General features: G+C 34.8%; 1 protein-coding gene across 6 annotated transcripts in view; it reads right to left on the bottom strand.

Annotated features, from left to right (window-relative positions):
- GPBP1L1 (GC-rich promoter binding protein 1 like 1) overlaps window positions 1–27,579 on the bottom strand; it is a 48,474-nt gene that overhangs the window by 13,957 nt on the left and 6,938 nt on the right. For all 6 annotated transcript variants that reach the window (XM_010982243.3, XM_031465036.2, XM_010982242.3 and 3 more), the window contains 4 exons: window positions 9,529–10,544; window positions 8,822–8,936; window positions 7,971–8,097; window positions 7,280–7,566 (listed from right to left, as the gene is read on the bottom strand). In XM_010982243.3, the coding sequence (XP_010980545.1) occupies window positions 7,280–7,566; window positions 7,971–8,097; window positions 8,822–8,881 (474 nt within the window). In that variant the 5' untranslated portion in view covers window positions 8,882–8,936; window positions 9,529–10,544. The remainder of the gene's footprint in view (window positions 1–7,279; window positions 7,567–7,970; window positions 8,098–8,821; window positions 8,937–9,528; window positions 10,545–27,579) is intronic.

Below are 27,579 nucleotides of genomic sequence, written 5' to 3'. Positions count from 1 at the left end.
AAATGGACAAGTAAATACACTCTTCTAGATGGAACAGGACAGACAGTAGGTGTCTATATGGATAAAAGCTATGTCTTCTTGTTTTTGTAGCCCTATGTTCTTAGTCACATTACACCTAGTATTTTCAGAAACACTGCCCCCATTTAGTTGGCATCTTCAATCCCTTTCCACTGATTTTTTAAAAACAGTAAAATATAACATAGATACAGAAAGCTGCATAAAACAAATGGGCAAAAATTTCTTGTAATCATCACTCAACTTAAGCAACAGAATATTACCAGCCAAAACAGAAACAATTTATAAGCCTCATTGAAAAAAAAAAATCCTTCCCCCCTCTCTAAAAATAACCAGTCTCCTAACTTCTGGTGACCATCACTTCTCTTTTACCACCCAAGCGTGTATCCCTCAAACTATAGGTTTTGTTTCCAAAAATCATCTCTTAATTTACAGGTTTCGCTAAAAACATTTTATACCTCTGCATTTCCTACAAAATTGGTCATTGGTTCTAGAGGCGATAGGATCCCCTTCCCCCCTTTTATTTTGGCTAGGTAACTACTCGCTGGTTTTGTGTTCTTTCCTTAGGAGACACCTAACGTCTGGCTGTGCTCATTTTTGTGATGTTAGCGGACACTGAGGCTCACAGCCTTAAACTATCAACTAACTACAAGCTACAAAACAACGATCATATATTTTATCATTCTTTCTTTACAAGTTAGTGTATGTCCATAAAAAGGAACTTCCTCTCATCTATTTGGTGACTCAGTGGTATAATTCATATGGAAAAGACCAAATACATGCCTGGACTTAGTTATTAAGTTATTAATTGTATACGGGGTGTGAGAATGCCACTAGTGTCCCAACCCAAACTTCTAAGGTGAGGTATCATCGTGAACTTAAAGATTTAATCATATTTGATGTGATTCAAACACTTGAAGTTATTACCCCTTAATTGATGAATGAAATATCCCAAGTTTGGCCAGTGAGGACCTCTTCAATTTAGTTTCTGAATACTTTTGATACAACTCTAATGGTCTTTAATTACTTCTTTGCTATGTAGTTTGACAAAATATTCCAAGCTTATCTTTAAATATCCTGACCAGAAATAGCATCTCAAGATCATAATTTGGGCACTAGGGACACTCATTGTTATGGCATTGGTCATTGCTTTTAGGACTTTTCAGTGGACAGAGCCTGGAAATATATATATAGACAAACACATTTTCAAAGATGAAAATGACCTCACGATTTCTTATTGGTATTTCCAATTCAAATTGAGTGCCTTGGGGTTTTTACCAAACATCTTCTATTTTTTATCTGTATTTCCATTCCTCTACACAAAGAATCCTGGTTTTTAAGGACACAAGGCGTAGAGTATGATCTTCAATTGCTTTATTCCGTATTACAATAGCCTCAGAATAACAATATCAGTATCATACCACAAATATGGTTAATAAAATGTTGTTCTTACACAATGGTATTTGTCTGTGACCTTTATAAATGAAATTTGACAGAGCATAAAATCCTTGGTTCACATTTTGAGTATTGAAATTGTTACTGCACTGACTTGTGTTGTCAGAGTGTATCTAATTTTCTTTCTTTTATAAGTCATTTGTTCTTTATGTCAGGATGCCCAAGATACTTTTCTTTTTTGCTTTGAGTCTAGTATTTCATAAGACTAAGTATTGCATGTTCTGGCTGTTCTTTCAATTTGTGGCTTCAAATCTTATTGTATTTCATGAAATTATTCTTGAATTATACTTGAATTATACTCTGTAGAATCTTTTGTAATTCTTTATAGAAACCTCAATTTGAAGTTTGTGTGATTTTTCCCCATGGTTAGATTCAGGTTATGAATTTTGGGAAGGAATTTATGGGGGTGGTATTGGATTCTCAATGCTTCACATCAGAAGGCTTGTAGATATGTTTGTTCCATGATTGTTGATGTTAATCTATTTTTTAAATCAACTAAAGCTTACATACAATGAAATGCACCAATACTAAGTATACCATTCCATGAGGTTTTAAAAATACTTACACCTCCCAACCTCTACAAAGATAAAAAGTACTTCCTACCATCAGCAAGTTTCCTAATGCCCTTTCCCAGTCAATCTCCACTCCACACAGGCAATCATTGTTTTTTCTTTCCCACCACAGATTTGCCTGTTGTAGAATGTCATACAATTGGAATCATACAGTATGTACCCTTTTGTGTAAGGTTTCACTGAAATTCATTACATTGTTCTATCAGTCATTCTTTTTTATTACTGAGTAAGTAGTCCATTACATGATTACACCACAATTTTTCTATTCCTGCTATGACAGACATTTCAGTTGTTTCCAGTTTTGGCTTGTTAAGAATAAAATTACAATAAACAAACATATACTTTCATTTCTCTTTAGTAAATACCTAGAAGTGGAAGTGGTGGGTCACAGGGTAGATTTATGTTTAGTTTTATAAGAGACTGCCAGACATTCTTTTTCCCAAAATGGTTGTGCTACACTCCTATTAACAATGTATCAAAGTTCCAAGTGCTCAAAAAATGTCACCAAAGTTGAGTGTTTTCAGACTTTTAAGTATCAGTCATTGTGGTGGGTGTCAGCAGTATTTCACAGTGGTCTTAATTTGCAGTTCCACATTTCCCTTATGACTAATGACACCAATTTTTAAAAGTGCCTACTGACCGTTCGTACATCTGCCTTTGTGATATTGTTCAAATCTTGTTCATTTTTTAAAAATTGAGTTTTAAGAGTTATTCATATTATGGGTACAGGTCCCTTTTCAAATCTATGTTTTGCAAATATTTTCTCTGTGAAATGAGTAGAAGCTTTAAATTTTTATGAAGTCTGATTTATCAATGTTTTTCCTTTATGGTTATTGCTTCCTGCGTCCAAAGAAATTTTTTTAATCTCCTATGCTAGAAAGATATTCTCCCAAGTTTTCTTCATTTTAGGCCATACATTTAGGTCTATAATCCATCTCAAATTCTCTCTCTCTTTTTGGTATGCTATGTGGCAGAGGCAGATATATGTGTGTGTGTTGTTTCGGCACCATTTGTTAAAAACACATTTCTTTTTTCCCTTGGCCTGCTTTGGTACCTTTGTTGAAAATCAAATGGCCATATAAATGTAGGTTTTATTTTTGGGCTCTCTATTCTGCCCCACTATCACTCTATTCTTACAATAATGTGACATTATTTTGACTACTGTACCTTTATACAAAGTCTTCAAGTTAGGTAGTATAAGTCCTCCAACTTTGTTCTTTTTCAAGATTGCTTTAGATATATGTCTTTTTATTTCAATATAAATTTTAGAATAATTTTGTCATTTTATACAAGAAAGCATGTTGGTTGTGGTTGTGCACAATCTATAGAGTTGACGTGCTGACCATGGGAGTCTTCCATTTCAAAGCCTTCCATTCAAAACGGTATCTCTCTCCTTTTATTTAGATAATTTCTCTTGGCCATATTTTGTGGTTCACTATTGATGTCTCTCACATCTTCTGTTAAATTTAGTCCTAGGCAGTTTTTAAAGTTTTTTTTTTTTTTTAAATACAAAAGATATTTTATAAAACTCCATTTCCCAACTGCTTGTTGCTAGTGCAGCTGACCATCGAACCACACAGGGGTTAGGGGCACCAACCCTCAGCACAGTGGAAAATCCAAGTATAAATTATAGTTGGCCTTCCATATACATATAAGCTGTGGTTTTGTATCTGTGGAGTCAATCAACTGGGGATCATACCACAGTATTCACTACTGAAAAAAATCTGCACATAAATGAACACCAGTAGTTCAAACCCATGTTGTTCAAGGGTCAACTGTATATAAAAAATATAATTTTTTAATATTGACTTTATATTCTGAAATTTTGTTAATTCTGTATAGAGTCCTTAGGATTTACTATGTAAATAATCATGTCACCTGTGAATAGACACTTTCATTTCTTCCTTTTAATTTGTATGCATTTTATTTCTTTTTCTTGCCTTACTGCACTTGGCAGGATCTCCAGCACAATACTAAATATAAGAAGTGAGAGTAAAATCCTAATACTACTCCCAAACTCTGCTTTTATTGGAGAACTGGGAACACTCAAAGATAAGGCTACACTGTTGCTATCCTCTCAGAATCCCTTCTCTCCACAGATTACCTACTCCTCAGGTTACATTAAAGTCTCTCAGTCCTACAAGACTCTACCCTCACACCTGGCTCCTCTTTCCCCAGGGAACAGTGTACTACTCATTGCCAATTCATTCTCTAATCCTTGGAAAGTCACATCAAACTGCCAAATACAAAGCTCTCTCCCACATTTAATTACAGCTACCATTTTAAAACCTAAATATGTCAAGGTCTGTGGTAAACATCTCACATCATTCAATGTATGTGATCTTTATTCCTCACTACAATGTTTCAAGGTAGGTATTACTATCCATCTAACAACTCAGGAAGAATTAGGGTTATTATACTTGTCCAATGTACCAATACAGGACTGTTAATTACATTAAACGAATACTATTTTAAAACAAAAAATAACTTTCTAATTATACAATGTATAGGAAAAAATAATATAGAAAACCCACTGTAAACAATTATGCCCCCAAATACCTTTTATTTGTTATTTTTAACTATTCTTTCTTCATACCCCGTTCTTCTTCAACCAAGTACTTAATTCTCCCTTACTGCTACTCCACAGGTTCTGCTCTAGGCCTCCTCTCTGAATAGATTACTCTACTCAGGTGACTGTCCATCCATAAATCTCAACTTCCATGTGCATACCTCTGATCTCACCAAGTCTTGGTACCAAGACTTCATTATCTGCTACCTTCCAATTCTGCTCCTTCTGTTTTTCCTTTTCAAATTAATTACTTATTCATCAATTTACTTTGCAAAGAAATCTTATTTTTGACTCTTCCTTCTCCAGTTCCAATACAATGGTTCCAGTCCTTTAGATTTATCCTCCAAAACAAGATCCTTAACAACCTAAATGTCTGTCAACAGGAAAATGGATAAATAAACCTAGTACATTCTCACAACAGAATACTCACTATACTATAGTGGGTAAGATATAGAGCAACTACTGACATTTTGGGCTGGTTAATCCTTTTTTATGGGGCTGTCCTCTGCATTGCAGATGTTTACCAACACTCCTGATCTCTACATACTAGATGCCAATAATGCTATCCCTAGTTGTGACAACCAAAATTTCTCTAGATATTGTCAAATATGCCCTGACAGAGGCAAACTTGCTCCTGGATTGAGAACCACTTGATCTAGAGCCCTATGCATCACTACAAATCTCAAACAATTTTGAGCAAATAAAGAGAATTAAAATATGATACCATTCATATAAAGATGAAAATACTGTATCGTTTGATATATGAATGATATATATGACATTATAGATTGTTTATGGATACATTCATAGAATAGAAATCTATCAAAACATGCACAAGCAAGATAAAACACTAAAATCAAGATGGTTATTACTTCCAGTGGAAAGTCAGGAGAATAGGTTAGGAAAGCTTCAACTGTATCTCCAGTATCTTATCTCTTTTGTAAAAGAATGGCCCAGACAGAGCATATTTGGCAAAAATGTCAGTATTTCACAAAGCTAGGTGATGTGCACACTTGCTTTTTTCTCCATACTTTCAAGTACACTTAGAATATTTTATAGAAACATAAATGCAAAATAAACTTGCCCTTACTGACCTTGTTCAGGTTTGATTTGACAGCAAACTTCCTTTTAAGTCATTTAGCAGGTGAACACAGATGCTGCCTTAACATTTTTCTTTCCATTGTCAATTCATTTTTCTGGGAATGCCCAAGAACTAAGAGACCTTATCAAACCATGTCAATCAGTAGTATAGTACCTAGTTTAAAAGGTACTCTTAAGTAACTTCCACTTTATGCCACACCACTTCTTACTTCTTATAGTCTTTTTCTAACTGAGGCATGTAAGAAACTAAAACAATTAGAGAGTCCCAAATTTGTTTTCTAAATAGCTGGCTATGGTCATAATACAAGATGTATCTTAAATAAACATTCAGGTCAGATATAAATTATAATTATAGTAGGTTCACTTAATAAAAGTAAAAAAATTCATTTTCTAATAAGAATACAATTAAACTTTCTTGTTGTTGCTAGTTTGATGAGGAATTCACTAAGTTCTCAAAGTGTGATGAACAGAGATTTTTATTTCTTAATCACTCCCACTGGTCTTTCCTGGAATTACTTATACGTTTATTGAATAAATAATCAAAATTATAATTTAGTGTCATCATAATTTCTAGACTACTGAATCTAGGACATTCTGGACAAATATTTCATATGTCAGTACATTATAGACCTTTCCACGAATAAATTTTTGAAGGATAGGCACCTAGGGGTAGGCATTTACATTAATAAATAACATTTAAGGACCCCTAGGTCATTTGTTAAACTTAGGATAAGAGGGGCTGATGTCTAAATTTGACTCTTCAGTTGGCTTTGTTAACATAGTAAAATGGCTGTCATTGAAGTGACTGGCTTTTCTAATGTGCTACTTAAAAATAACTAAAGCTGCACTATTTTATATGATTGCCATTACCCAACATGTATCGCTGTGCATGGAATGCGTGTAGTCTGTATTAAGATGTGTTACAAGTATAGAATACACAAAGGATTGTGAAGACCTAGTACAACAAACAACGTAAATATCTCAGTAATTTAAAGATACAGATTATATGTTAATATAATAATTTGGACATACTTGGTTAAATAAAATATATCATTAATAATGGTAATATCATTGTTATCATTTTTAAAGGTGCACAAAAACTACTTTTGACTTAAGAGGTCAAAAGGCATGTAATTTAATATACAATTGCATCAAGTTTTACTGAATATACAGGCAATAGCTAAAATACTCCTAACTGCATGATCAAAGGGGAAAAAAACCCTCTTATGATAGCTGGAGAAAGAAAACTTAACATGCAAGACTACATTTTAAATAAAAATATCTGAATACTGAAACTTATAAAACTTAAAAGAAAAATAATAAGATTTTTAAAAAAAGTTTCAAAAGCATAAAGGTGAAAAACAAAGATTTGATAAAAGTTACATAAGAATTTTAGTCATCATCTTCATATTAATCAACTCCTTTCCTGTCCTTCCTTAAAACAATAAAAATCTGAACTTAAGGACTCCCTCTTTTAGTATTTTCTGAAATGTTCTCTTTACTAACAGGGTCTTAATTAAGAATTATTTGTTAGGTTTTAACCACACAACTAAACCCTCATACTCACAAAGTCTTCCTCTTCAAACTGCAACTTTTCCACCTTGTCTTCTTTCTTTTCTTCCCTAATCTCTGTAGGTGGCTTTTCCTGAAAGGTACAGCCTTTCCGGGAGTGGAAGCTGCCATTCCAGTGGCGATGGTTCCCTGTGCCACCCCCACTACGCTGGCTCATGCCATCATGACCTCGGGAAGAGCTGTGCCAACCAGACAGGTTCCCTGTGATTCCAGCATATGCTCCCTTAGAGACACTGGAGTCCACAGAGTCATGGCGGAACAGGGAGGGCTGGTGCCAGGAATCTAAAACGGTAATGAAAAATAACACATTAGAGATTGTTTGTTTTCTGGAAGTTCAGAAACAACTGGGCCAGATGCTTCCCAATCTAATTTATAGTACTGCCAAAAGCCCTTCAGGGGACCTTTATAATAAAAGATTAAGCCCACAAAAAAAGAAATCACAAGTTACATTTTTCTTTTTACTTTAATGTAATTTCTATATGAGTTCTTCCACTGAATAAATGACTCAAGAGAACATAAGAATGTTAGACTTGGAAAGCCAGCATAGTTGAGTAATGACTACTGGAGGATCTACGTGAGCATTATGTTTACAAACAATCTTTATTCTAAGATTATGGTCATGTACCTTCAGCCTGGGCTTGCTCTGAGTAGCTTAAATAGAGTCACAGTAGTTGGGCAAAGCTTACCTCCTGTCGTTCGTAGAGGTCCATTGTTAAAAAAGCCATCAGAGGAATTATGTCGACGACGGCTTACTCCAAATCTACCATCTCCTCGGGGTAGGTGTTCGTGTTTTTCAAAGGTGGCTGTAGGTGACTAAGATGATAAAGTATGGAGAAGCAAACAGATAAGTAGATATACATATGTCTCTCTCAGTATCTTGGATTTTGCACCAGGCTTTCAGAAAACAAGTAGTAACAGTGGCAGAAACCCCCATTTTGAACATATGGGCCAGAATTATGGATACCACTGTTCTCTGAGTTAGAAAGGTTACATATTCAATCATTAACTGAGCTAATGGGGAGAAAAGGCAACAACTTCAATTATTTATTTGCATGAGGGGAGAAAAACCTTGTTAATATCCAAAAAGAATAAGCTCTAGAACTTTACTCTTAAAAAGACATTAAGTTAATCTTGCAATAGGAAAAGCAAAGCAAGATGTTTGATTAAGAAAAATTTATCTTCTTTGGACAAATGTGCATTCATTGCGAAGGTCCTTCTCCCCCCAAACCAAAGTGTTCTGCAGCTAATATAGGAAGTCTTAAGTGTGCTTAGCATGAGAAAATGAGAAAAGCTTAGCATGTAACGGAAAAAAACAGGACACCTGGAGGTAGTAGGGCACACACTGACATGGACTGCCTAATTATTTATACCCTATTAAAAGAAAGTTAACTTTATAAAAACATATTCAAGATCCTCAGGCAAGGCTGAATACACACAAAAAAACCTCTGTTAACTAAACTGTAAAACAGAGGTCATAGGCAACATGGGGATGAAAAGAACTGGTATTTGGATAGTTACTAGGAATAGAGGACAGTACCTTAGCTGACTGTGGTGTTGAGAAATTTAGCCAAGCAGGAACAAAGTCATGCTGCGCCATTTAGGTCCAGTGTCTCTTTTCAACAAGGTGAGGCATCCAACCTCATGGCCAGGATCTGAAAATGAGAAAACTTAAATCACTTACTCTTCCAAGAAAACCTGACAGCAATGTGTAAAGGCATCTGTGATTATTTTAAGGGTCCCCTTTTTACAGAAAGACCCGCTCTCTGAGCCTTTCTAGACTATTCATTAGGCCCCATACCTCAAAGAAGTTCTAAATAAAAGCAACAGTCTGTGAATATATGACCATGAAAAACAAATAAACTGAAGGATGGAACACAGATAGGGAAGGTTATATGAAAGCAGCTAATGAATTCTTCTGTTACAGCAGAAGAACCTGAAGAATAAACAACTACTTAAAACTACAAATACTAATGATAAGAGATTAATCTGCTTCAGGTACTCAGGTAACTTTAGGCAAAAGCAATAGAAAACATCTTCCTAGGGAAGGAAGATACAACCTCTCAAGAGTTTTTCTATTCAGTTCATATTAATTTCTTCAAACTAGCATCAGTTTCCCTGAGAGACCCACTGGCATCTCCAAATCACCCTACTGATAGCCTCCAGAATACATCAGAAAGCAGCAGATATTTTCCATAATACATATACACACACAGTGCTCTCCCACAGTAGACACAGAATACTTACCCCAGAGTGTAACCTCTGTGGTCCTGTTTCCTGAACTCCTTGAGTCTGCCAGCTGGATTTCCCACGAGGTTTTCTTGTTAAAAGGGTACTTGATTAGGCTGGCCAGCAGCACGCCTTTTGATGAAGCACAAAGAAGCCAGGCTCTGTGTGGATTACTCTCTCAATCCCTTTAACTGCTCATCTTAAACTATCTAGCTCCTGACACGTTTCCAAAAGGGGGAAGGGGAAAGGGGAAGGGGGAGGGGAATATAAAAAGTATTTGTTACATTTAAAAAATGGGGGGAAGGGGAAAGAGCTATATCAATGTTCACCTCATTCAACTTCCTTGAGTGATGGCACTATGACGTTGCTTAAATAGATAATATGTGGACATTTGCACAGTGAGTGCAAACACTGTTCATAACAAGGTCATAGCTTAGAAAGACAGGTGGACATCTGTGTGGGCAAATAATGTCATCGAATTGATAGATCAAAAATAAAACACTGAAGAGCTATGAAAGATCTTCTGAGCAGTCAACTCCAGTAGCAAAACATCCACGTTACAAAGCCCTTAATTTACAAATCTCATTATTTTTACACAGCTGCTAAAAATATTGTGCAGATATGTATTTATATTTGTCTTATCCTTCAAAATCTAATGACATAAGAAACCTTAAAAAAAAAACAGACAGGAATTTGATACGCTTTTCCCTCCAAATAGCAGCTTTCAAGCCAAATTTCTTGGTATAAAGCTCCCAAATGTATTTTCTATTTCTTTGGTCTTCAAAATTTATAAATTCACAGCAAAATTAAAACAAGTAGAAAGACAGGGCTTAAGAAACAGTCAAGGACAAAGTTCCAAAGTGAGGTTTTCTTCTCTTCAGTTTTTTGTATTTCACTTGTTCTGCTCCTTCCCGAAGATAAGCTGAGTTAATGGAAGGTAATAAGACTCTTCTGCTTTCGTAGAGAAGTCACTTATTATTTTGGATCCACTCCCATCATTATCCACTCATTTAAAAGGCCACTGGAATCTATTACTATAAATGAAAAAACAAAACAACTGTATCACAAGAGGCAAAATCATTATTTAATACAGTTGCTAAAATAAGACATGGTCAAATGCTCAACTAAATAAAGGTCTGAGTCAAAACTCTTGCTGCATGGAAGCCCTCAATGTACTTTGGCCTTGCCCCTCTGCCATGATGTCCTCCTCATTCCACTTCAGGCTCCCACACTCTGCATTGGTCTGCCCTAGTACTGAGACACTGTTACAACCTTGATGTGGTCAGAAAAGATTCCATGCAAGGGAGGAGGTGAAAAATGGAGATTGGTTACATACTGGGATCCGATCAAAAAGTAAAAAATATTAAGGAAAAATGGGAGTCAGATTTCTTACCATGAGAGAAATGAGACAACGATAAAGAAAATTTCAAAGTACTTACACAGAATGACAAAAAACACTATGAATAAATTTGCACTATGAATAAATTTGCCAGAGCAGTACTTAATGGACAATAAGCTTTATAAACAACTTAAAAAAAAAACCAGGACTAAATCCAAACTGACCTAATAAGCATTTTTATCACAATAGGAAAAGAGTAATTAAGCAAACCTAAAGATACAGAAAGGACAGAAGCAAAAAAAAGTTCAGAAAAAATAAAGATAATGAAAAGAAAAAAAAAAATTGAGGGTGTTACAGCTCAGTGGTTAGAGCACATGCTTCGCGCATGAGATCCTGGGTTCAATCCCCAGTATCTCAGTTAAAAAGCAACTTAATAAATAAACTTAATTACCCCCTCAAAAACAAACCACACAAACAAAATAAATAAAATATATATTTAAAAAATGTTAAGTAGGATTTTTTAATTGATGTACTATCAGTTTACAATGTTAATTTTTGTTGTACAGCAAAGTGATTCAGTTACATACATATTCCTTTTCATATTCTTTTTCATTATAGGCTATTACAAGATACTGAATACAGTTCCCTGTGCTATACAGTAGGACTCTACTATTTATCTATATTATATACAGTAGTCAGTATCTGCAAATCCTGAGCTCTCAATTTATTCCTCCACCCCATTTTTCCCCCACTGGTAACCATAAGTTTGTTTTCTATGGCTGTGAGTCTGTTTGTTTTGTAAATAAGTTCATTTGTGTCATTTTTTTAGATCCCATTTTATCAAATGGTATTTTTCTTTCTCTCTGGTAAAGCTGCTTGGGGAAAAAATACAAATAAAATAGCATGAAAAAGAAAAAATAAACACAACATATTAAGAAATGTTATGAGCAAAACATTATGATCAATCATATGCTAATATATGAAAATAGTAAACTAGATACAATTCTATGAATTGGCGAAAGTGACACAATAATAGAAAACTTGAATAGACCTGTATATATTATTATATATACCATGGACATTTAAATATGAGTCAGAAAGCTCCCCCTTCCAAAAGGGTACCAGGTGAAAAAGAAAAGCTGACAGCTTGTAATTTGGTCTCTCGGGCAGCAAAGAGGTGGCCTCATCAGTGAGCTGGGACAGGATGGGCTGGTTAGCACCCTGGTCCAGGCCTGAAGTTAGAGGCCAGCCTGCACAAAGAATAGCTAGTTCAAGGATAATCCCTTGATAATGGTTCTGTGGTCCAGTCCAGAGATCTTTAAAAATTAATACTAATTCCAAGACACACACTGGGAAGACCAGCTTTTAATATCAACACATTAAAAGAAGTCAATTCATAAAAATAAGAATAAAATAAGCAGGACTTCATAACTCATGAGATATGGGGGATAAGGAAGAAATATAAGCTCATACTCTGATTTCTAGCTTGTGTAACTAGATAGATGCTCATCACATTACTCATTGATATAGGGAGTAAATCCTGACTGGTATCGTTCCTTTAGCGTAATTTAGGGTTGTTTTTATATAGGTCTACACCTGCAACACCTAGTATATGATGACAGTGCCCCTGTAATAAGTTCTTACGGAAAAAATCAATTAAATCAAGCTTTCTTCTGGAAAAGACATAATTAACTGTTTGTTGCATACTTTTTGTTGTAAGAATTCTGGTTTAAACCACAGAGAATCTAAAATTCAAGGTAGGGAGATGAATCACCCATCAGGTTATAAAACTGTCAGACACGAAGGAAAATACCTCAAATCAAAAACATAAACAGTTCCCCCTTACAAACCCCACTAGGCACTTCCAATTTACCTGCACCATTTTTTTCAGTCACCATTTAATCCCACATTTCTCTAGCATAGTCCCAGCTGAGGCAGTGATTGCAGAGGGAATATTATCTGGCAATGCTTTGCTACTAGTATCAAAGTTCTAAAGCTGTATTATATCCCATAACCGCTTATTAACCACGCCCAATATACTAGAATGTCAAGCTATGTAAGAGTGTCTGTGTATATATGTGGTGGGGAGATGAATGACAAATGGGAAATGAAGAAAGAGGAAAGATAAAGGAAAAAGAAATTCCTATTCTAGAAGCAAAAGACTAAAGTGAAACATGGCAAAGTGCCAACTGGCCAAAACTAAAGTCAATAATGGTTTACTAGAATGGTGGAACTATAGGCATTTTGTTTTATCTTCTTAGTCAAATGCTTTTGTAATGAAACTGTTTTGCTCTATGAATTTTTGTAACTTTTAATAAAATTTTATAAAGTTCTTTATGATGCCTTTGGGGCCATGGTTATTTTTATAAAGTGACTAATTTGAGGGGGGCTTTTGCTTAACTACTGAGAAATTTTGAGCTCAAAACTCTCTTAGAACTTTAAAGAGAAACACTGCAAGACTAGATAGGGGAGGGGAGGGAATCAAGATTTTAAAAATGTTAAATACAAGATGTCTAGTATGTGATCTGGAGCTCAGAGAAGTCTGTTCTGGAGATAAAATTTTGGGAACTGTTAGTGTTTGGTAGATGGTGCTTAAAATCAGAAGAAGAGATGAGATCTAACGAGACTATAAAGATTTATACAAGAGTTTCCAAGTCTTGTCTATTCTATTCCTTAGCTTCCGTTTCTATTTGCCACTCCAGGTTCCAATTACTCTCCAATAAAAAATATGGTTTCATAGGCACTACTTACTAGTCTCTTCCACCCTTTGCCTCAGTCTTTACTCTTGGCTGCAGATCTTTTTTCTTAAGTCCAAATTCAAATGGTATCACTACCCTGCTCAAGTTTTCTGGCTTTCTACCAAGTACAGAATAGGATTTAAGTTCCTTGGTCTGATAGTCAAAAAATAAGCCTTTCCCCACAAGTAACCTCCCTCCCTGAAATCCTCAAGGTACTTTAATTGTGCCTTCTAGTGCACTTAACACTTGCTCCTTCCAGGGTAGTTATAAATGTTGATCCTAACTTCCAGCAGACCAAAAACTTACTGCTTCTAGAATCCTGCTCTGCCCTTCTTTGAAACTCACATAGCATCTAGCATGGTGCCTTGCATGTAGTAAGGATTAAAAGGTTTAATGAACTAATTTTTACAAATTATAATAAAGTAAGGATGCAGAAAAATTGGAACTCTCATACATTGCTGGCAGAAATGTAAAATGGTGCAACTGCTACAGAAAATAGCTGGTGGTTCCTCAAAAAGTTAAACAGAGTTAGCATATGACCTAACATTACTATGCCAAAGTATGCAGCCAAGAGAAATGAAAACACCATGTCCACACAAAAACCTGTGAGTGTTCACAGCAGCTTTATTCACAACAGCCACAAGTAGAAGCAACCCAAATGCCCATCAACAGATGAATAGATATGCAAAATGTGGTGCATACATACAGGAGAATATTATTCAGCTATGAAAAGGAATGAAGTGCCGATACATGTTACAAGGATGAACCTTGAAAATATTGTGCCAAATATGCAAAACACATATTACATGATACTATTTAAATGAAATATCCAATCCACTGGGACAAAGAACAGGTTAGTGGTTACCAGTGGTTGGGGGAGGGAATGTGACTGCTTAACACATTTGAGGTTTATGTTTGGGATAATGAAAAAGTTCTGGAACTTGACAGTGATGATGGTTGCAAAACACTGTGAATGAACTTAATGCCACCAAACTGTACATTTTTAAAATGATTACAATGGTAAATCTTTTGTGTATTTTGGCACAGTTTAAAAAAGTATAAGTAGTTGTTAAACTAATAGAAATGGTCAATATTAAACATAAACAATGCTTTATATTGAACATTCTTTTCCAGGTTTTATCTAAGTGTTTTGATCTCTCCGTGCAACATGCATAACAGAACTGCCTATTTGAATACTTGATACAGTCAATCATTTAGAAACATTTGTTGAATATTTTAGCTTTTCAAATCCTATGACTTACTGGCTACTTCATGTATGCCTGGCAATCTACAAGATACTTCACAATATGACCTAATTTTATACTTTACAATTAAGCGGCTAGAAGAGGATGTCCCTGCCAAGGGCCTTATCTCAATCTCCTCTACTTTAGGCTCCCATTACCACTTCACTTCACCTGTGTGTTCTTGATCTCAGTAACTCATTTTCTCCACAATCCAATACACCCACCAGTCCTGGTAACTCCAACCTCTATCTACACTGGTTTCATTCAGTTAACAAAAAAACTGACACCCACATCTCCCCCAACTTTAAACAAAACCCATTCCTGAAGTCTGAATTTCCCTCTAGGTATTTATGTTCATTTCCCTTCAGTCTTAACAAAACTTCTATAGAGAGCATTGTACTCTTAGTATCTTCATTTTCTCACTCCCCCACTTATTCCTCAGTTCACAGTAAATTTAATTTCCCCCACAACTCTAATGGATATTTATCTGTCCTTTTAATTCTAAAATTTGATGGGTAACTCCATTTCTTTACTACTAAAATGAAAACTGTGCTACTTCCCATGTTGCTTTGAAGATTAACAAACCAACAAATATAAAAATGAGCATATTACTTCTTAATTGATTCTTAGTCAAAGGATGGGTGAAACTAAATACAAAGCCAGTTGAGTTACTTAGTCCTATTCTGGAAGAAGTCTTAATTAAAACACTGACTTATGCAACTCCTAATATACATCTTATCCTTCCTTCCTTTCTCCCTCTGATGCCAGGTTAGCCCCCCATTTCAAAGATTAACAACAAGAAAAAACTGAAGCAGCCTCTAAAATGTTAAGGGACTTACCCAAGGTAACACATCTAATAAGCAGCTAGGTCATGCCTGAAACACAAGTCTTCTAACTTCACTGCTTTCTGAATTACACTGTGGTTGTTCCTCTCCAGTCATGAAATGATTCCAACAGAAAAACAAATTCCTTAAAGTCTTATAGAGCAAGCATACTGAATAGGGATGTTAAATATATATGTATGTGTGTGTGTGTACATATACTTTTTTTGGTCTTTCTGTATTTCTCTCATTATTTGTTTATTTGTGTTAGCTGAGACTAGTTTCCAGGCAAAACTGGAAAACTTGAAAAATTAAACCTTTTTATGATAAGAAAAAAAGCATATAATAAAATGTGGCTGGTAAGAACATGGTTCCCAATCTTAAAATTACAATCTCATGTCCTTAGCCGTAACAATACTTTAAAGAACATGATCCATAAACCCAACTCCATCATACGGAAAAATAATTCAAAACACATACTGCTGAGCCATTAAGCGCCAAGGACGTGCCATATCCACAGCTAGTCTAGGAAAAGGAAAGCAAAGAAGCCAGAAGAGGTTATTTCTGCAAAAGGTTATCAGGCTTAACCCAAGTGATCTTGGCTAAAACGGTAAGTGGAATTTGAAAGGAACTTTCCTGCCTTCCACTTTTGTATGCTCACTTCTCTGAAACTGGTCTGCGTAAGAAGGCACCTGTGGTCAAGACATCATGTTGGTTCTTTCCCATCCTCTTTCCCAGGGATGGTTCACCAAGTACTCTTCTCCTTCTCACCCTTCTTACTATGGTGTGCTACCCCAAGAGTATTTTTTTTTTAATGAAGTCTTTTGATTCATGTTGGAGTGTTCCTCTTGTAGAGACAGGAGTGATGACAATTTTTGTTTAATGACCTCACTTCCTGGTCCCCTTACTAATATCAAAGAATGTTTCTGAGAGCAAGTATGATGAGAGCACAAAGGTTGTGAGTAAGGTATAGAGCATTATTACATTTAGGTGACAGAATTGTAGCAATGCTCCTGGTGAAGCATTTTGGGAAATGCCAATCCACTGTGAAGCTCAGAGAGGACTCATTCAGTCGTGCCTAAGACTGTGTCCTACCTGCACTAAGAATATGTGCCAGTTATATGTGTGGCATGATTCCAAGTTATTGAGGGTAAAAAGATCCTCAAAATTTAATTCCAAGAGATCAACATTACATCTCTGAATAAAAGGAACATATTATAAAGTTTGAAAATATGAAAAGGGAACATATTAAACATATGTTGGGGATTTACATTTTCTTGAATAGTTATTCAAGACATGAAACGTTTTAAAGAACTTTTGTTGAAAGATTTGATACCATAAATCTATATTCATTTTTTCTTAAGTGAAAATCTTTGGTTCACTGTCATATATCAAGTATTTCACTGAACATTTACTCATTCCTTCCATATAATCATTTGACTAATTTTAAAAGACTCTTTGTGAGTTCTACTACTTTAAAAAGTTCCCAGCAAATGCAGTTTGGTGCAGCCACTATGGAAAACAGTGTGGAGATTCCTCAAAAGACTTGGAATAGACTTACCATATGACCCAGGAATTCCACTCCTGGGCTTGTATCCAGAAGGAACCCTACTCCAGGATGACACCTGCACCCCAATGTTCATAGCAGCACTATTTACAATAGCCAAAACATGGAAACCTAATGTTAATGGACATTTAAGCCTAAATGTCCATCAACAGGTGACTGGATAAAGAAGATGTGGTATATTTATACAATGGAATACTACTCAGCCATAAAAACCGACAACATAATGCCATTTGCAGCAACATGGATGCTCCTGGAGAATGTCATTCTAAGTGAAGTAAGCCAGAAAGAGAAAGAAAAATACCATATGAGATCGCTCATATGTGGAATCTAAAAAACAAACAAACAAACAAACAAAAACAAAGCGTAAATAAAGGACAGAAATAGACTCATAGACAGAGAATACAGACTTGTGGTTGCCAGAGAGGCAGAGGGTGGGAAGGGATAGACTGGGATTTCAAAATTGTAGAATAGATGAACAAGATTATACTGTACAGCACAGGGAAATATACACAAAGCGTTATGGTAGCTCACAGAGAAAAAAATGTGACAATGAGTGTGTATATGTCCACGTATGACTGAAAAATTGTGCTGAACACTGGAATTTGACACAACATTGTAAAATGATTATAAATCAATAAAAAAGTTAAAAAAATAATAAATAAAATTAAAAAGTTCCCAGCAAAATAAATTGGATCCTTAAAAACAGAACACTTATCTACATATTAGGTGAGACAATGGTTCCTGAAATGCAATCTAGGATGTAATGCCCTACAACTAGACTTCAGTAAAAAAGTAATAATAATAACATAAGGGAAAAGGTATACCAGAAATTAACACAACATTGTAAACTGACTATACTTCAATAAAAGAAAATAATAAATAGGATATAATGCCCTAAACTTGTAAACAGCAAAAAAATCAATTCAAGTAATTTCTCCCTCTCAGATGTTGACATACCATTTTAATTCTGTCAAAAGCATAACTATAAGCACACCTTCAACCATGAAATGAGATTTCTATTCTATCTATACTATATACAATAATTCAAGTTACCTCTATAATGCCACTATTTGGCTCCAATGTTTTTTTGATTACCTATGGGAAAACCCAAAAGATGTAATGTCTAATTTTTAACCAATCTTGCTTAATTTTGGTTTCATAAACAAGGTGTTTAATTAACTACAAGAGTAATAGATATAATTTAGTCACTTGATAAGCCTTCTTTGATAAAGGCTTTTGGGTGTACCCCCTAGAAACTGAGAAATCTAATGACTGTAACATCATTTCATAGATCGGGTAGTTTATGATCTGTGTACATCACAGAATTAAAAACGGGTATATAACCTAGTTCTCATAGGTTTTGATGATGGACTGCTTATTAATTTTTGGTAAGTAACTCTCAAAGGATTCAAAGAACTGAGTGGCACTGATTTACAAACCATATATAACATTCTTAGAACTTATATCCATAAAAGGTGAAAAAATAGAAAGTGATCTGTTACTGAACTGTTTTCATTCTAAGTAAGTAACATTTTCCTATAGCACTGATCACCTGTATCATTTATTTTTGTCTCCCACTGAACCAAGGCACAAAGAGCACTGGTCTAGCACAGTAGGTACTCAATAAATATTTGCTGAATGAGTAAATACATCAATGAAGGAACTGCTAACAGGTAGTACATCTTCAATTTCACAAGGTAATTCTATAGTGCTTTCCAATCAGGTCACAGTTAATACCACCAGCAGTGGCTATTTTAAGAGTTCCATTTGCTCCACACCCTCACCAAGCCAGGTATCTGTTGGTGGTTACAAAATGACCTACTGCAGTCTTTGTATCTTTTAATCTATTTACCATCTCTTTGTGTTTCCTTTTTTGGTAAAATATCTTTTCTCATCTTTTTACTATTCTTTTGGTCTCTGGTCTTTCTTTTATTTGAAGTAAGAAAATAAAATAGACCCCAATCCTCTGATTACAGGTGTTGCAAATATCTTTGCCAACTTCACTGGGTTGTCTTGTGATGAACACAAGTTCTCATCTTAAATGTAATCAAAGCCGTTGATCATTTCCTTTATGGTTTATATTTTTGCATCTAATGTATAGAAGCCTTTCTTCTCTAAGGTTCAAAGAATTTACATATGTTATCTTCTTAGTTTTATCATTTTGCCTTTCATATTTAAGGCATCAATCAGTTGGAGCTGATATGTATTTGGTATGAGATCCAGGTCCAAATTCATTTTTTACCATGTGAGCAATTAATTGTCCTGAAACCATTCTTTCTCCACTGGTTTATAAAGCTAGCTCAATTATAAAATTGTTTCTATATATGTATGGGTCTGTTTCCAAACTTCTGTTCCATAGGTCTATTTATCTATTCCTACACTACAACCATGTGTGTCTTAACTATTAATGGCTTTATAATATCTTGATATATAGTACAGCAAAGCCTCTCCAAAAACATACAGTTTATTGAAGGCCTTGGCTGTTTTGGCACTCTGCTCTTTCATATCAATTTTAAAACAAGTATGTCAAATTGGGGGTAGGAGACAGTTATGACACTTCTTGGAATGGCAATGAATCAATCTAAATCAGTAAGTGAGAACCAACGTTTTTATGATATACCTTCTAAATCATGAGCATGGTCACTATCTTATTTATGTATTCTTTAACATCCTTAAATAAAGTTTTAAAATTTTCTCCCAAAAGATCTTATAAAGTATTTAGAAATAAGTCTTTAAAAAAGATATATATTTTTATGCTATTCTGTTATTTCCTTTAAATGATAATACAGTTTACTACTGGTATAAATTGTATCAAGCCGTTTTGCTAAATTCTAGTAATTCTACTACACTGTAGATTCCACAAATAATGACAAAGAAACTCTTTTTGAACATGTTAACTTTTTAGTGCCTATCAGACATCTAAGTGGAGATATAAAGTAGGCAGCTAGATATGAATCTACAGTAGAGGTATAGACTGGAAACAGAAATTTCAATTAAATCCATGGACCTAGATGAGTTTACCAAAGAAGTGAATGTAGACAGAGGAATTTTGGTATACTAGAAAACCAGGACAGCATGGGAACTCAGAAGCTAAGCAGAAATGTACTTCAAGAAAGTAGGAATGACCAACTATATCAAAAGCCATCAAATGAGATGGAAGACTGAGAACCGACCATTGAATTTAGCAATATGGAAGTTATCAGTGACCTTGTTGGATGGGGACAGTAGTGAAAGCCTGATTGTAGAGGGTGTAAAGGCAAGAAATTGTAGATTGCAAGTAGAGACATTTCTTTTGAGGAGTGTTGCTGTAGAACCAGGAAATGGGATAGTGGCTAGAAGATGCGTGGTTAAAAGAAGTGTTTTTGGTACATTGATGGGACTGAACCAGTAAAGAAAAACCAGATGCAACTGATGATGCAGAAACTTGCTAAAACAATGTCCTTGAGTAGGTGAAGAGCAGTGAGAGCTGATGCAACAGCAGAGATCAGCCTTCAGTAGGTCTGCACATATTTCATTTATGACACAGCTGGGAAGGCTGAGTACCTGAGTACTACTGCAATGAGAGTTTAAAATGTCTATCCCAACTGCTTCCATCCTCTCAATCAAGTAGAAGACCTTCAGCTAAAACTGAGGATGGGTAGGAGGGGGAAGGGAGGGAGTTACAGGTTTGAGAAGTTAGGGTATGAAATGGGAGCTGCAGAGTGAACAAACTAAGGAGATAGAGTAGTTTCCCAGCACAAAAAGGGTCTATACCTGTAAGCTATCATGAATTTAAAGTGAGACTAGTTCACAGAGTTCTGTAGTTTAAATTACCCAGTCCATCATTATTACTCCCTCAACTCTGGCTCTTCTCTCCACGACCTGTACCCAACTCCCAAACTCCAATCTCAGTCAAATCCAACTAACTTTTACTTAGGCTGTTCATTATCCATGTAACTGACTGTGGTTCACATAAAACCATACTTTCAAACATTTTTGGTCTCCACAAGAACCCTGACCAATACACTTCCAAAGTTCAGTAACTTATGAATTACCACCCACAACGGCTTACATTGTTTATGTTTCTGGACCAATCCCATATTAAAATTCTACTGGTTTCCATGACATTACATCATTAGACCAGAAGTTTTCAGGCTTGTACTACACAAACTATAAAATCTCAAAATATGTTTCAAGGGCTGATACAGGTTAGCAATTTTATTTGGATTAGTAGAATATTGAAAAAAAATCCTATTACTATCATTTCATAAAAGAAGAGGCAATAATGCCATAAAAGACAAATCTCAGGGGAAAGGACAACTCACCTTAGGGAGTGAGGGAAGTTGGCATCCTTACAATAATAATATTCACAAAAGGGCTGGTGAAATCCTTTGTCGGAGAACAGCATGAGTGGCAACCATTGCACCAAGAGATCCTAGTCTTCTCCCTCCACTGTGATTACTTCTTTTCTCTTTTCCTTTTGCTCTGTAGATATAATGGCTACCTACAAGCTTTGATCAAGCACTTTTCCAATTTCTCTGGAATCTCTTCACTATCTCATTCATTTTCAAGTCTTCAGTTCTCACCTCTAAGTGACTGACTTAAATAAATTCCTACTTCAGGAAGCATTATATCACACACATATCTATACTCAAGCATTCATCACAATGCACTATATTTACCTGTTTATGTATTTATTTCCCCTATGCTTGGTAGGGATTAATAACAAATGGGATAATCTCTTAGTACAGACAGGATGACCATTAACTAGTAATTTCTTTTTAAAGAGATGCTGACAACTCCATCAATTTAGCATCTCCTTTATCTGTTCTTAAGAGCTCTTCTTAAACATTCCTTATTCCTTAAACTGCAGAGTCCAAGACTATTAACTTTGTATATCTTCAGATATTCACTGGCCCTAATGTTTTCTTTCCAAATCTCATGATTAGGTTTAAATGTTTACCACTTTCACTTCCTCTAAAGGACCGAGGAACCCTACAGTAGTCTATATTCATTTTCTAACTGTGTATCAGTTTTCCCCCCAAGTCCTCAATAAGGAGAACTCCAGGGTTCTGGTACCCTGCTTAATTTATTTTTAATCCTCATGTTGATACTTCATCACAGGAAAGAGCCCAAAGTCATACTCTACCCTGGTATTATTAATTTTTCATTTCAGAGGAAACAAATTCCTATCTAAGAACTTCTAAAGGACATGAAATATGAGCATGTCTTTCAATGAACCAAAGGGGATATAATTCACCTTTAAGATTTTTTCCATTATAACATGTCTGTCAAGAAAATACTTAACAGCATGGTTATTAATATCAATAAGTGAAGTTTGCTATTATATAACTAGGACCCAACAAACAAAAAAAAAATTATTTTTAGTACAAACTCAATGACAACAAAGTTATTTCTGTCAAAAAATATAGCTGGATATTTAACATATTACCCTGCCCATAAGAGATATGCATGTGATAATGAAGTGTTCTGAAGTATTATAAATAAAGCACTACTTAAAATATTACCCTGAACTACTCCTAAATTCATACTTCTAAAACCTGAGTCAAATCATGAGATAATATTTCATACCTACCAAATGGCAAAAACAAATCCTAAACTATCAAGTGTTGATAAAAATATAAAGCAACAAGAAATTCTCATATATTGCTGGTGTGAGTGTAACCCACAAAACCACTTTGGAAAACACTTCGAAAAATACAAAGTTGAAATGAAACCTCCATGACCCACCAACCTTTATCACACATGAAGATAAGACAAAATATATAAGAATGTTTGCTACAGAACTGCATATAGTAGGCAAAAAAACTAAATTACCTAAATGTCCACCAATAGAATGACTAAATTATGGTATATCTGCACAATGCTATATAGCAGGAAATGATTACATGAGATACATGTAAGCAAAATGAATGACTCTCACAAAGCAGAATTTAAAAATAGTAGAAGTTAAAAACTATATGATACTACATAAAGTTTTAGAAATGAATAACACTATCAATTTTGGGATATAGTCATATAAAGCAAAATCATTTTAAAATGCAAGAGAATTATCAATACCAAATTCAGAATGAAAGACTCAAGGCTATGCAATCAAAGAGGAATATATAAAGGGGTTGAATTCTGCTGGCATAAGTATAGACATAGAGACCAATGGAGCAGAACCAAGAAATAAACCAAGAAATAAACCAAGAAATAAACGTAAGAATGGTCAACTGATTTTCAAGAAGAAATCCAAGATACATCAGTGGGGGGGTGTATAGCTCAAGTGGTAGCACAAGGTCCTGGGTTCAATCCCCAGGACCTCCATTAAAAACAAATAAATAAACCTAATTCCTCACCCACAACCAAAAAAAGAAACAATTTAAACAAGTTTATACTGTATAGCACAGGGAACGACATTCAATATCTTATAGTAACATATGGTAAAAAGAATATGAAAATGAATGTATGTATGTTCCTATACAACTGAAGTATTGTGCTGTACACCAGAAATTGACACAACATTGTAAACTGACTATACTTCAAATATATATATATATATATATATATAAAAAAAGATGTATCAATGGGGAAAAATTGTCTTTCTTTTTAAAACATGGTGCCATGATAAGTGAATGTCCACTGGTAAAAAATTTTTTTTTGAATGTGGACTCATATCTTACACCACATACAAAAATTAACTCCAAGTGGATCAAAGGCCTGAGCATAATAAAAGTAAACACAGGAGTAAATCACGATCTTAGGTTAGGTGAATGATATATTGGACTTCATCAAAATTAAAAACGTGCTTCAAAAGACACCATCAAGAAAAGTGAAAGGACAAGCCAGACTGAGAGGAAAGATTTATATATTATATATCTGATAAGGGAAATTGTATTTAAAATAAATGAAATCAAAATAAGATATCACCTCATATCTATTAGAATGGCTACCATCAACAGGACAAGAAATAAGTATTGGCAAGGATGTAGAGAAAAGGGAATGTGCACTGTTGTGCACTGTTGATAGGAATGTAAACTGGAGCAGCCACTATGGAAAACAGTATGGAGGTTCCTCAAAGAATTAAAAATATAATTACCATATGATCCAGCAATTCCACTTCTGGGTGTTTATCCAAAGGAAATGGAAAACTTGAAAAGATATATGTACTCCCATATTCACTGAAGCATTATTACAATAGACAAGATATAGAAACAACCTAAGTGTCCATCTATGTATAAATGACTAAATAAAATGTGGTGTGTATACACATACATACATACATATATAGACATACACAATGGAATATTCAGCCATAAGAAAGAAAGAAATTTTGCCATTTGCAGTAATACAGATGGACCTTGAGGGTAATATGCTAAACGAAATAAGACAGAGACAAGTTCCGTATGAACTCATTTATATGTGGAATCTAAAAAAACCCACCAAGGTCATATACAGAGAACAGACTGGTGACTTGCCAGAGGTGGGATGGGTGAAATCTGTCAAAAGGCATAAACTTCCAATTATAAAATAAATAAGACATGGGAATGTAATGTACAGCATGGTGACTCTAGTTAATTATACTGTATTGTATATTTGAGAGTTGCTAATAGAGTAGATCTTAAAAGTTCTCATCACAAGAAAAAAAAATCTAACTACACAGTGAGAGGTTTTAACTAAACTTACTGTGGTAATTATCTTGCAATATATAACTGTCAAGTCACTATCTTATACAACTGAAAGTAGTAAGTTGTGTGTTGATTACACCTGGATTTTAAAAAAGTACTTGCACAATTCAACAAAAAGACAAATAATCCAATTAAAAAGTGGGCAAATGATCTGAAAAGACACTTCTCAAGACACACAAGTAACCAATAAGCACAGAAAAGATGCTTAAGATCATTAGTTATGAGGGAAATGCAAATCAAAACCACAATGAGATACCATTTCACACTCACTAGGATGGCTATAACCAAAAAGACAGACAATAACAGGTATTGCTGAGGATATGGAGAAAAATGAAACCATCATATACAGTATGGTGTATAGTATAATGGTGCAGCCACTTTGGAAAACAGTTTCTTAAAGTTAAACAGAGTTACTATATAATCCAGCAGTTCCACTCCTAGAATGATGCAAGAAAGACTTAATATGTGCACACAAAAATGTGGACATGAGTGTTCATAGCAGGATTATTCGTAATAGCTGAAGAGGCAACAACCCAAATGCCCATCAACTGATGAAACGAAAAACAAAATGTGATATATACATACAACAGAATATTATACAGCAACAAAAATGAATGAAATATTGATACTACTATACCTATGAACATTAAAGACATTATGCCAAGTGACTGGAAGCCAGACAAAAAAAGACCACATACTGTATTTATATGTAATGTCCACAGTAGGCAAATCCAGGGACGGAAAGTAGATTAGTGGCTGCAGAGGGCTGAGAAGATGAGTACTATGGTTTATGGGATCTCTTTTTGGGGTGATGAAAATGTCCTAAAATTAGATAGTGGCAATGGTTGTACAACTCTGTGAAAATACTTTAATAAAAAAAAAACAACCAATCATTAAAACTGTACATTTAAAGCAGGTAAGTTTCATGTTATGTAAATTATCTAAATAAAGCTGTGTTTTAAAAAAATTATAACAACGATTGGTAAGCGACCAACATCACACAAATTAGTTTATTGTTGAAAGGGGGAAGACACACTGTTTAACATATAGATTGGGCTATCATCATCTTAATTCAAGGATCAACCTTAGCATTACTAAAATAGGTCAACCTATTAGTAGGTATTATGTGTTTTATGATACGATGCAAAATGAGATAGAGCTATGATATATTCTAGCCAAAATGTTTAGATGTATATCCATCAAGTTTTCTGCTGTGAACTTTCAGAGAAAAATACATGAATGAAAGGAACAAACTAAATGATACAAGAATTCAACTGTACAAAACTATTCTCAGGACAACCAGTCCATTCTCAAAGTCAGTGTCACTGAAAAATAAGGACTAAGCATGATTAAAGAGATATACGGAAATTAAAGTGTTATATGGCACAAGGTTCTGGATCAGATGCTAGTTTGGATAGCCAGCTGTAACAAACATATTTTAGGATCAGTTAGGAAAATCGGAGTAGCACCTGGACATTGGAAGAAATGAACATTTACACACATGGAGTGTGGGCATCACAGATTAAAAAAGCAAGCTGTAAACTGATCTCATTTTAGTAAAATAAAAATAAAAACCTACATACATGTACTTAGAGAAAGCTCTGGGGAAAATGCACCAAAAGTTGTTAACAGTAGTGATTTCTGGATGATAGGAATGTCAAGTTTTTATTTTTCCATATCTATATACCTTAATATTCTACACAGCACATATACTGCTTTTGCAATAATAAAAGAATTATTAAAAAACAGAATCACACAGAGAGCTTTAATAAACTTATGGTGCCCAGGCTTTACCCCAGATAAGTTTTCAAAGGTTAAGAACTACTGCTTTTAACAACTGGGAGTGGATAAAAGGGAAAATTCTTGTCTAAGATTGTCTTTAAAAAAGACATTCATGGCAATTTTTCACTTTATGAGTTAGGAGACTACCCTAAATAGAGGCAGTAACTGTATCTTCTGGAAGGGGCAGTTTTATTAGTCAATTTTACAGATCAGAGTCCTTGGTTGAAAAAAAAACAAACTCTATTTACGTAGATTAAGTAGAAAAGGAATTTATCAGCAGGATACTGGGAGTTCAGAGAATGAATGATTTGGCAAACCTATAAAAATCAAGTAAAGCTAAATAGTCAAACCACCAACCAAGGTTATACCACAGCAAGAGTCTCTTAGGAAACTGCCCGATGCACTGCCACTGCCACCACCCAATGGAATTAATTCTAAACTGTCCTTGCTCCTTTCTATCTCTCACTCCAGATTCAAGTCCCCAATCAAGCGTATTTGACTGGCACAGTTTGGGTCATGGTTACCAGGGGTCCAGGACAGAAAGTGTATGTGTGTATGCATACAAGTTACATTTCATTTGCAGCTTCCTTTCCTAGTAAGATTCAAAAAAGGCCACGGTGAAGTAGGGTTAAAAATGGAAAACAAACAAAATAAACAACAAAGGACCTCTTTAAAGCTCAATTAGTAAAATGTCCAATACAGGAAGCTTGTCTGTCTTCCCATTAGCAATAAGCTTTAATCACTGTGACTTCTGATTCATTTTCAAGAAAAAAAGAATTTCCTTAAAATAATTTCACAAAGTACAAAATTTTTCAAGAGTAAAATTTATAACCTTTCTCAGGTATCTCCTTCCCAACTGCAATTCAAAGGTTACAAGCACTTGTTACAACCATACCTATACACTATCC

The sequence above is a fragment of the Camelus dromedarius genome, chromosome 14, assembly GCF_036321535.1.
Source record: "Camelus dromedarius isolate mCamDro1 chromosome 14, mCamDro1.pat, whole genome shotgun sequence".
In the NCBI taxonomy this organism is placed as follows: domain Eukaryota; kingdom Metazoa; phylum Chordata; class Mammalia; order Artiodactyla; family Camelidae; genus Camelus; species Camelus dromedarius.
This window is presented reverse-complemented; position numbering and strand designations above follow the sequence as displayed.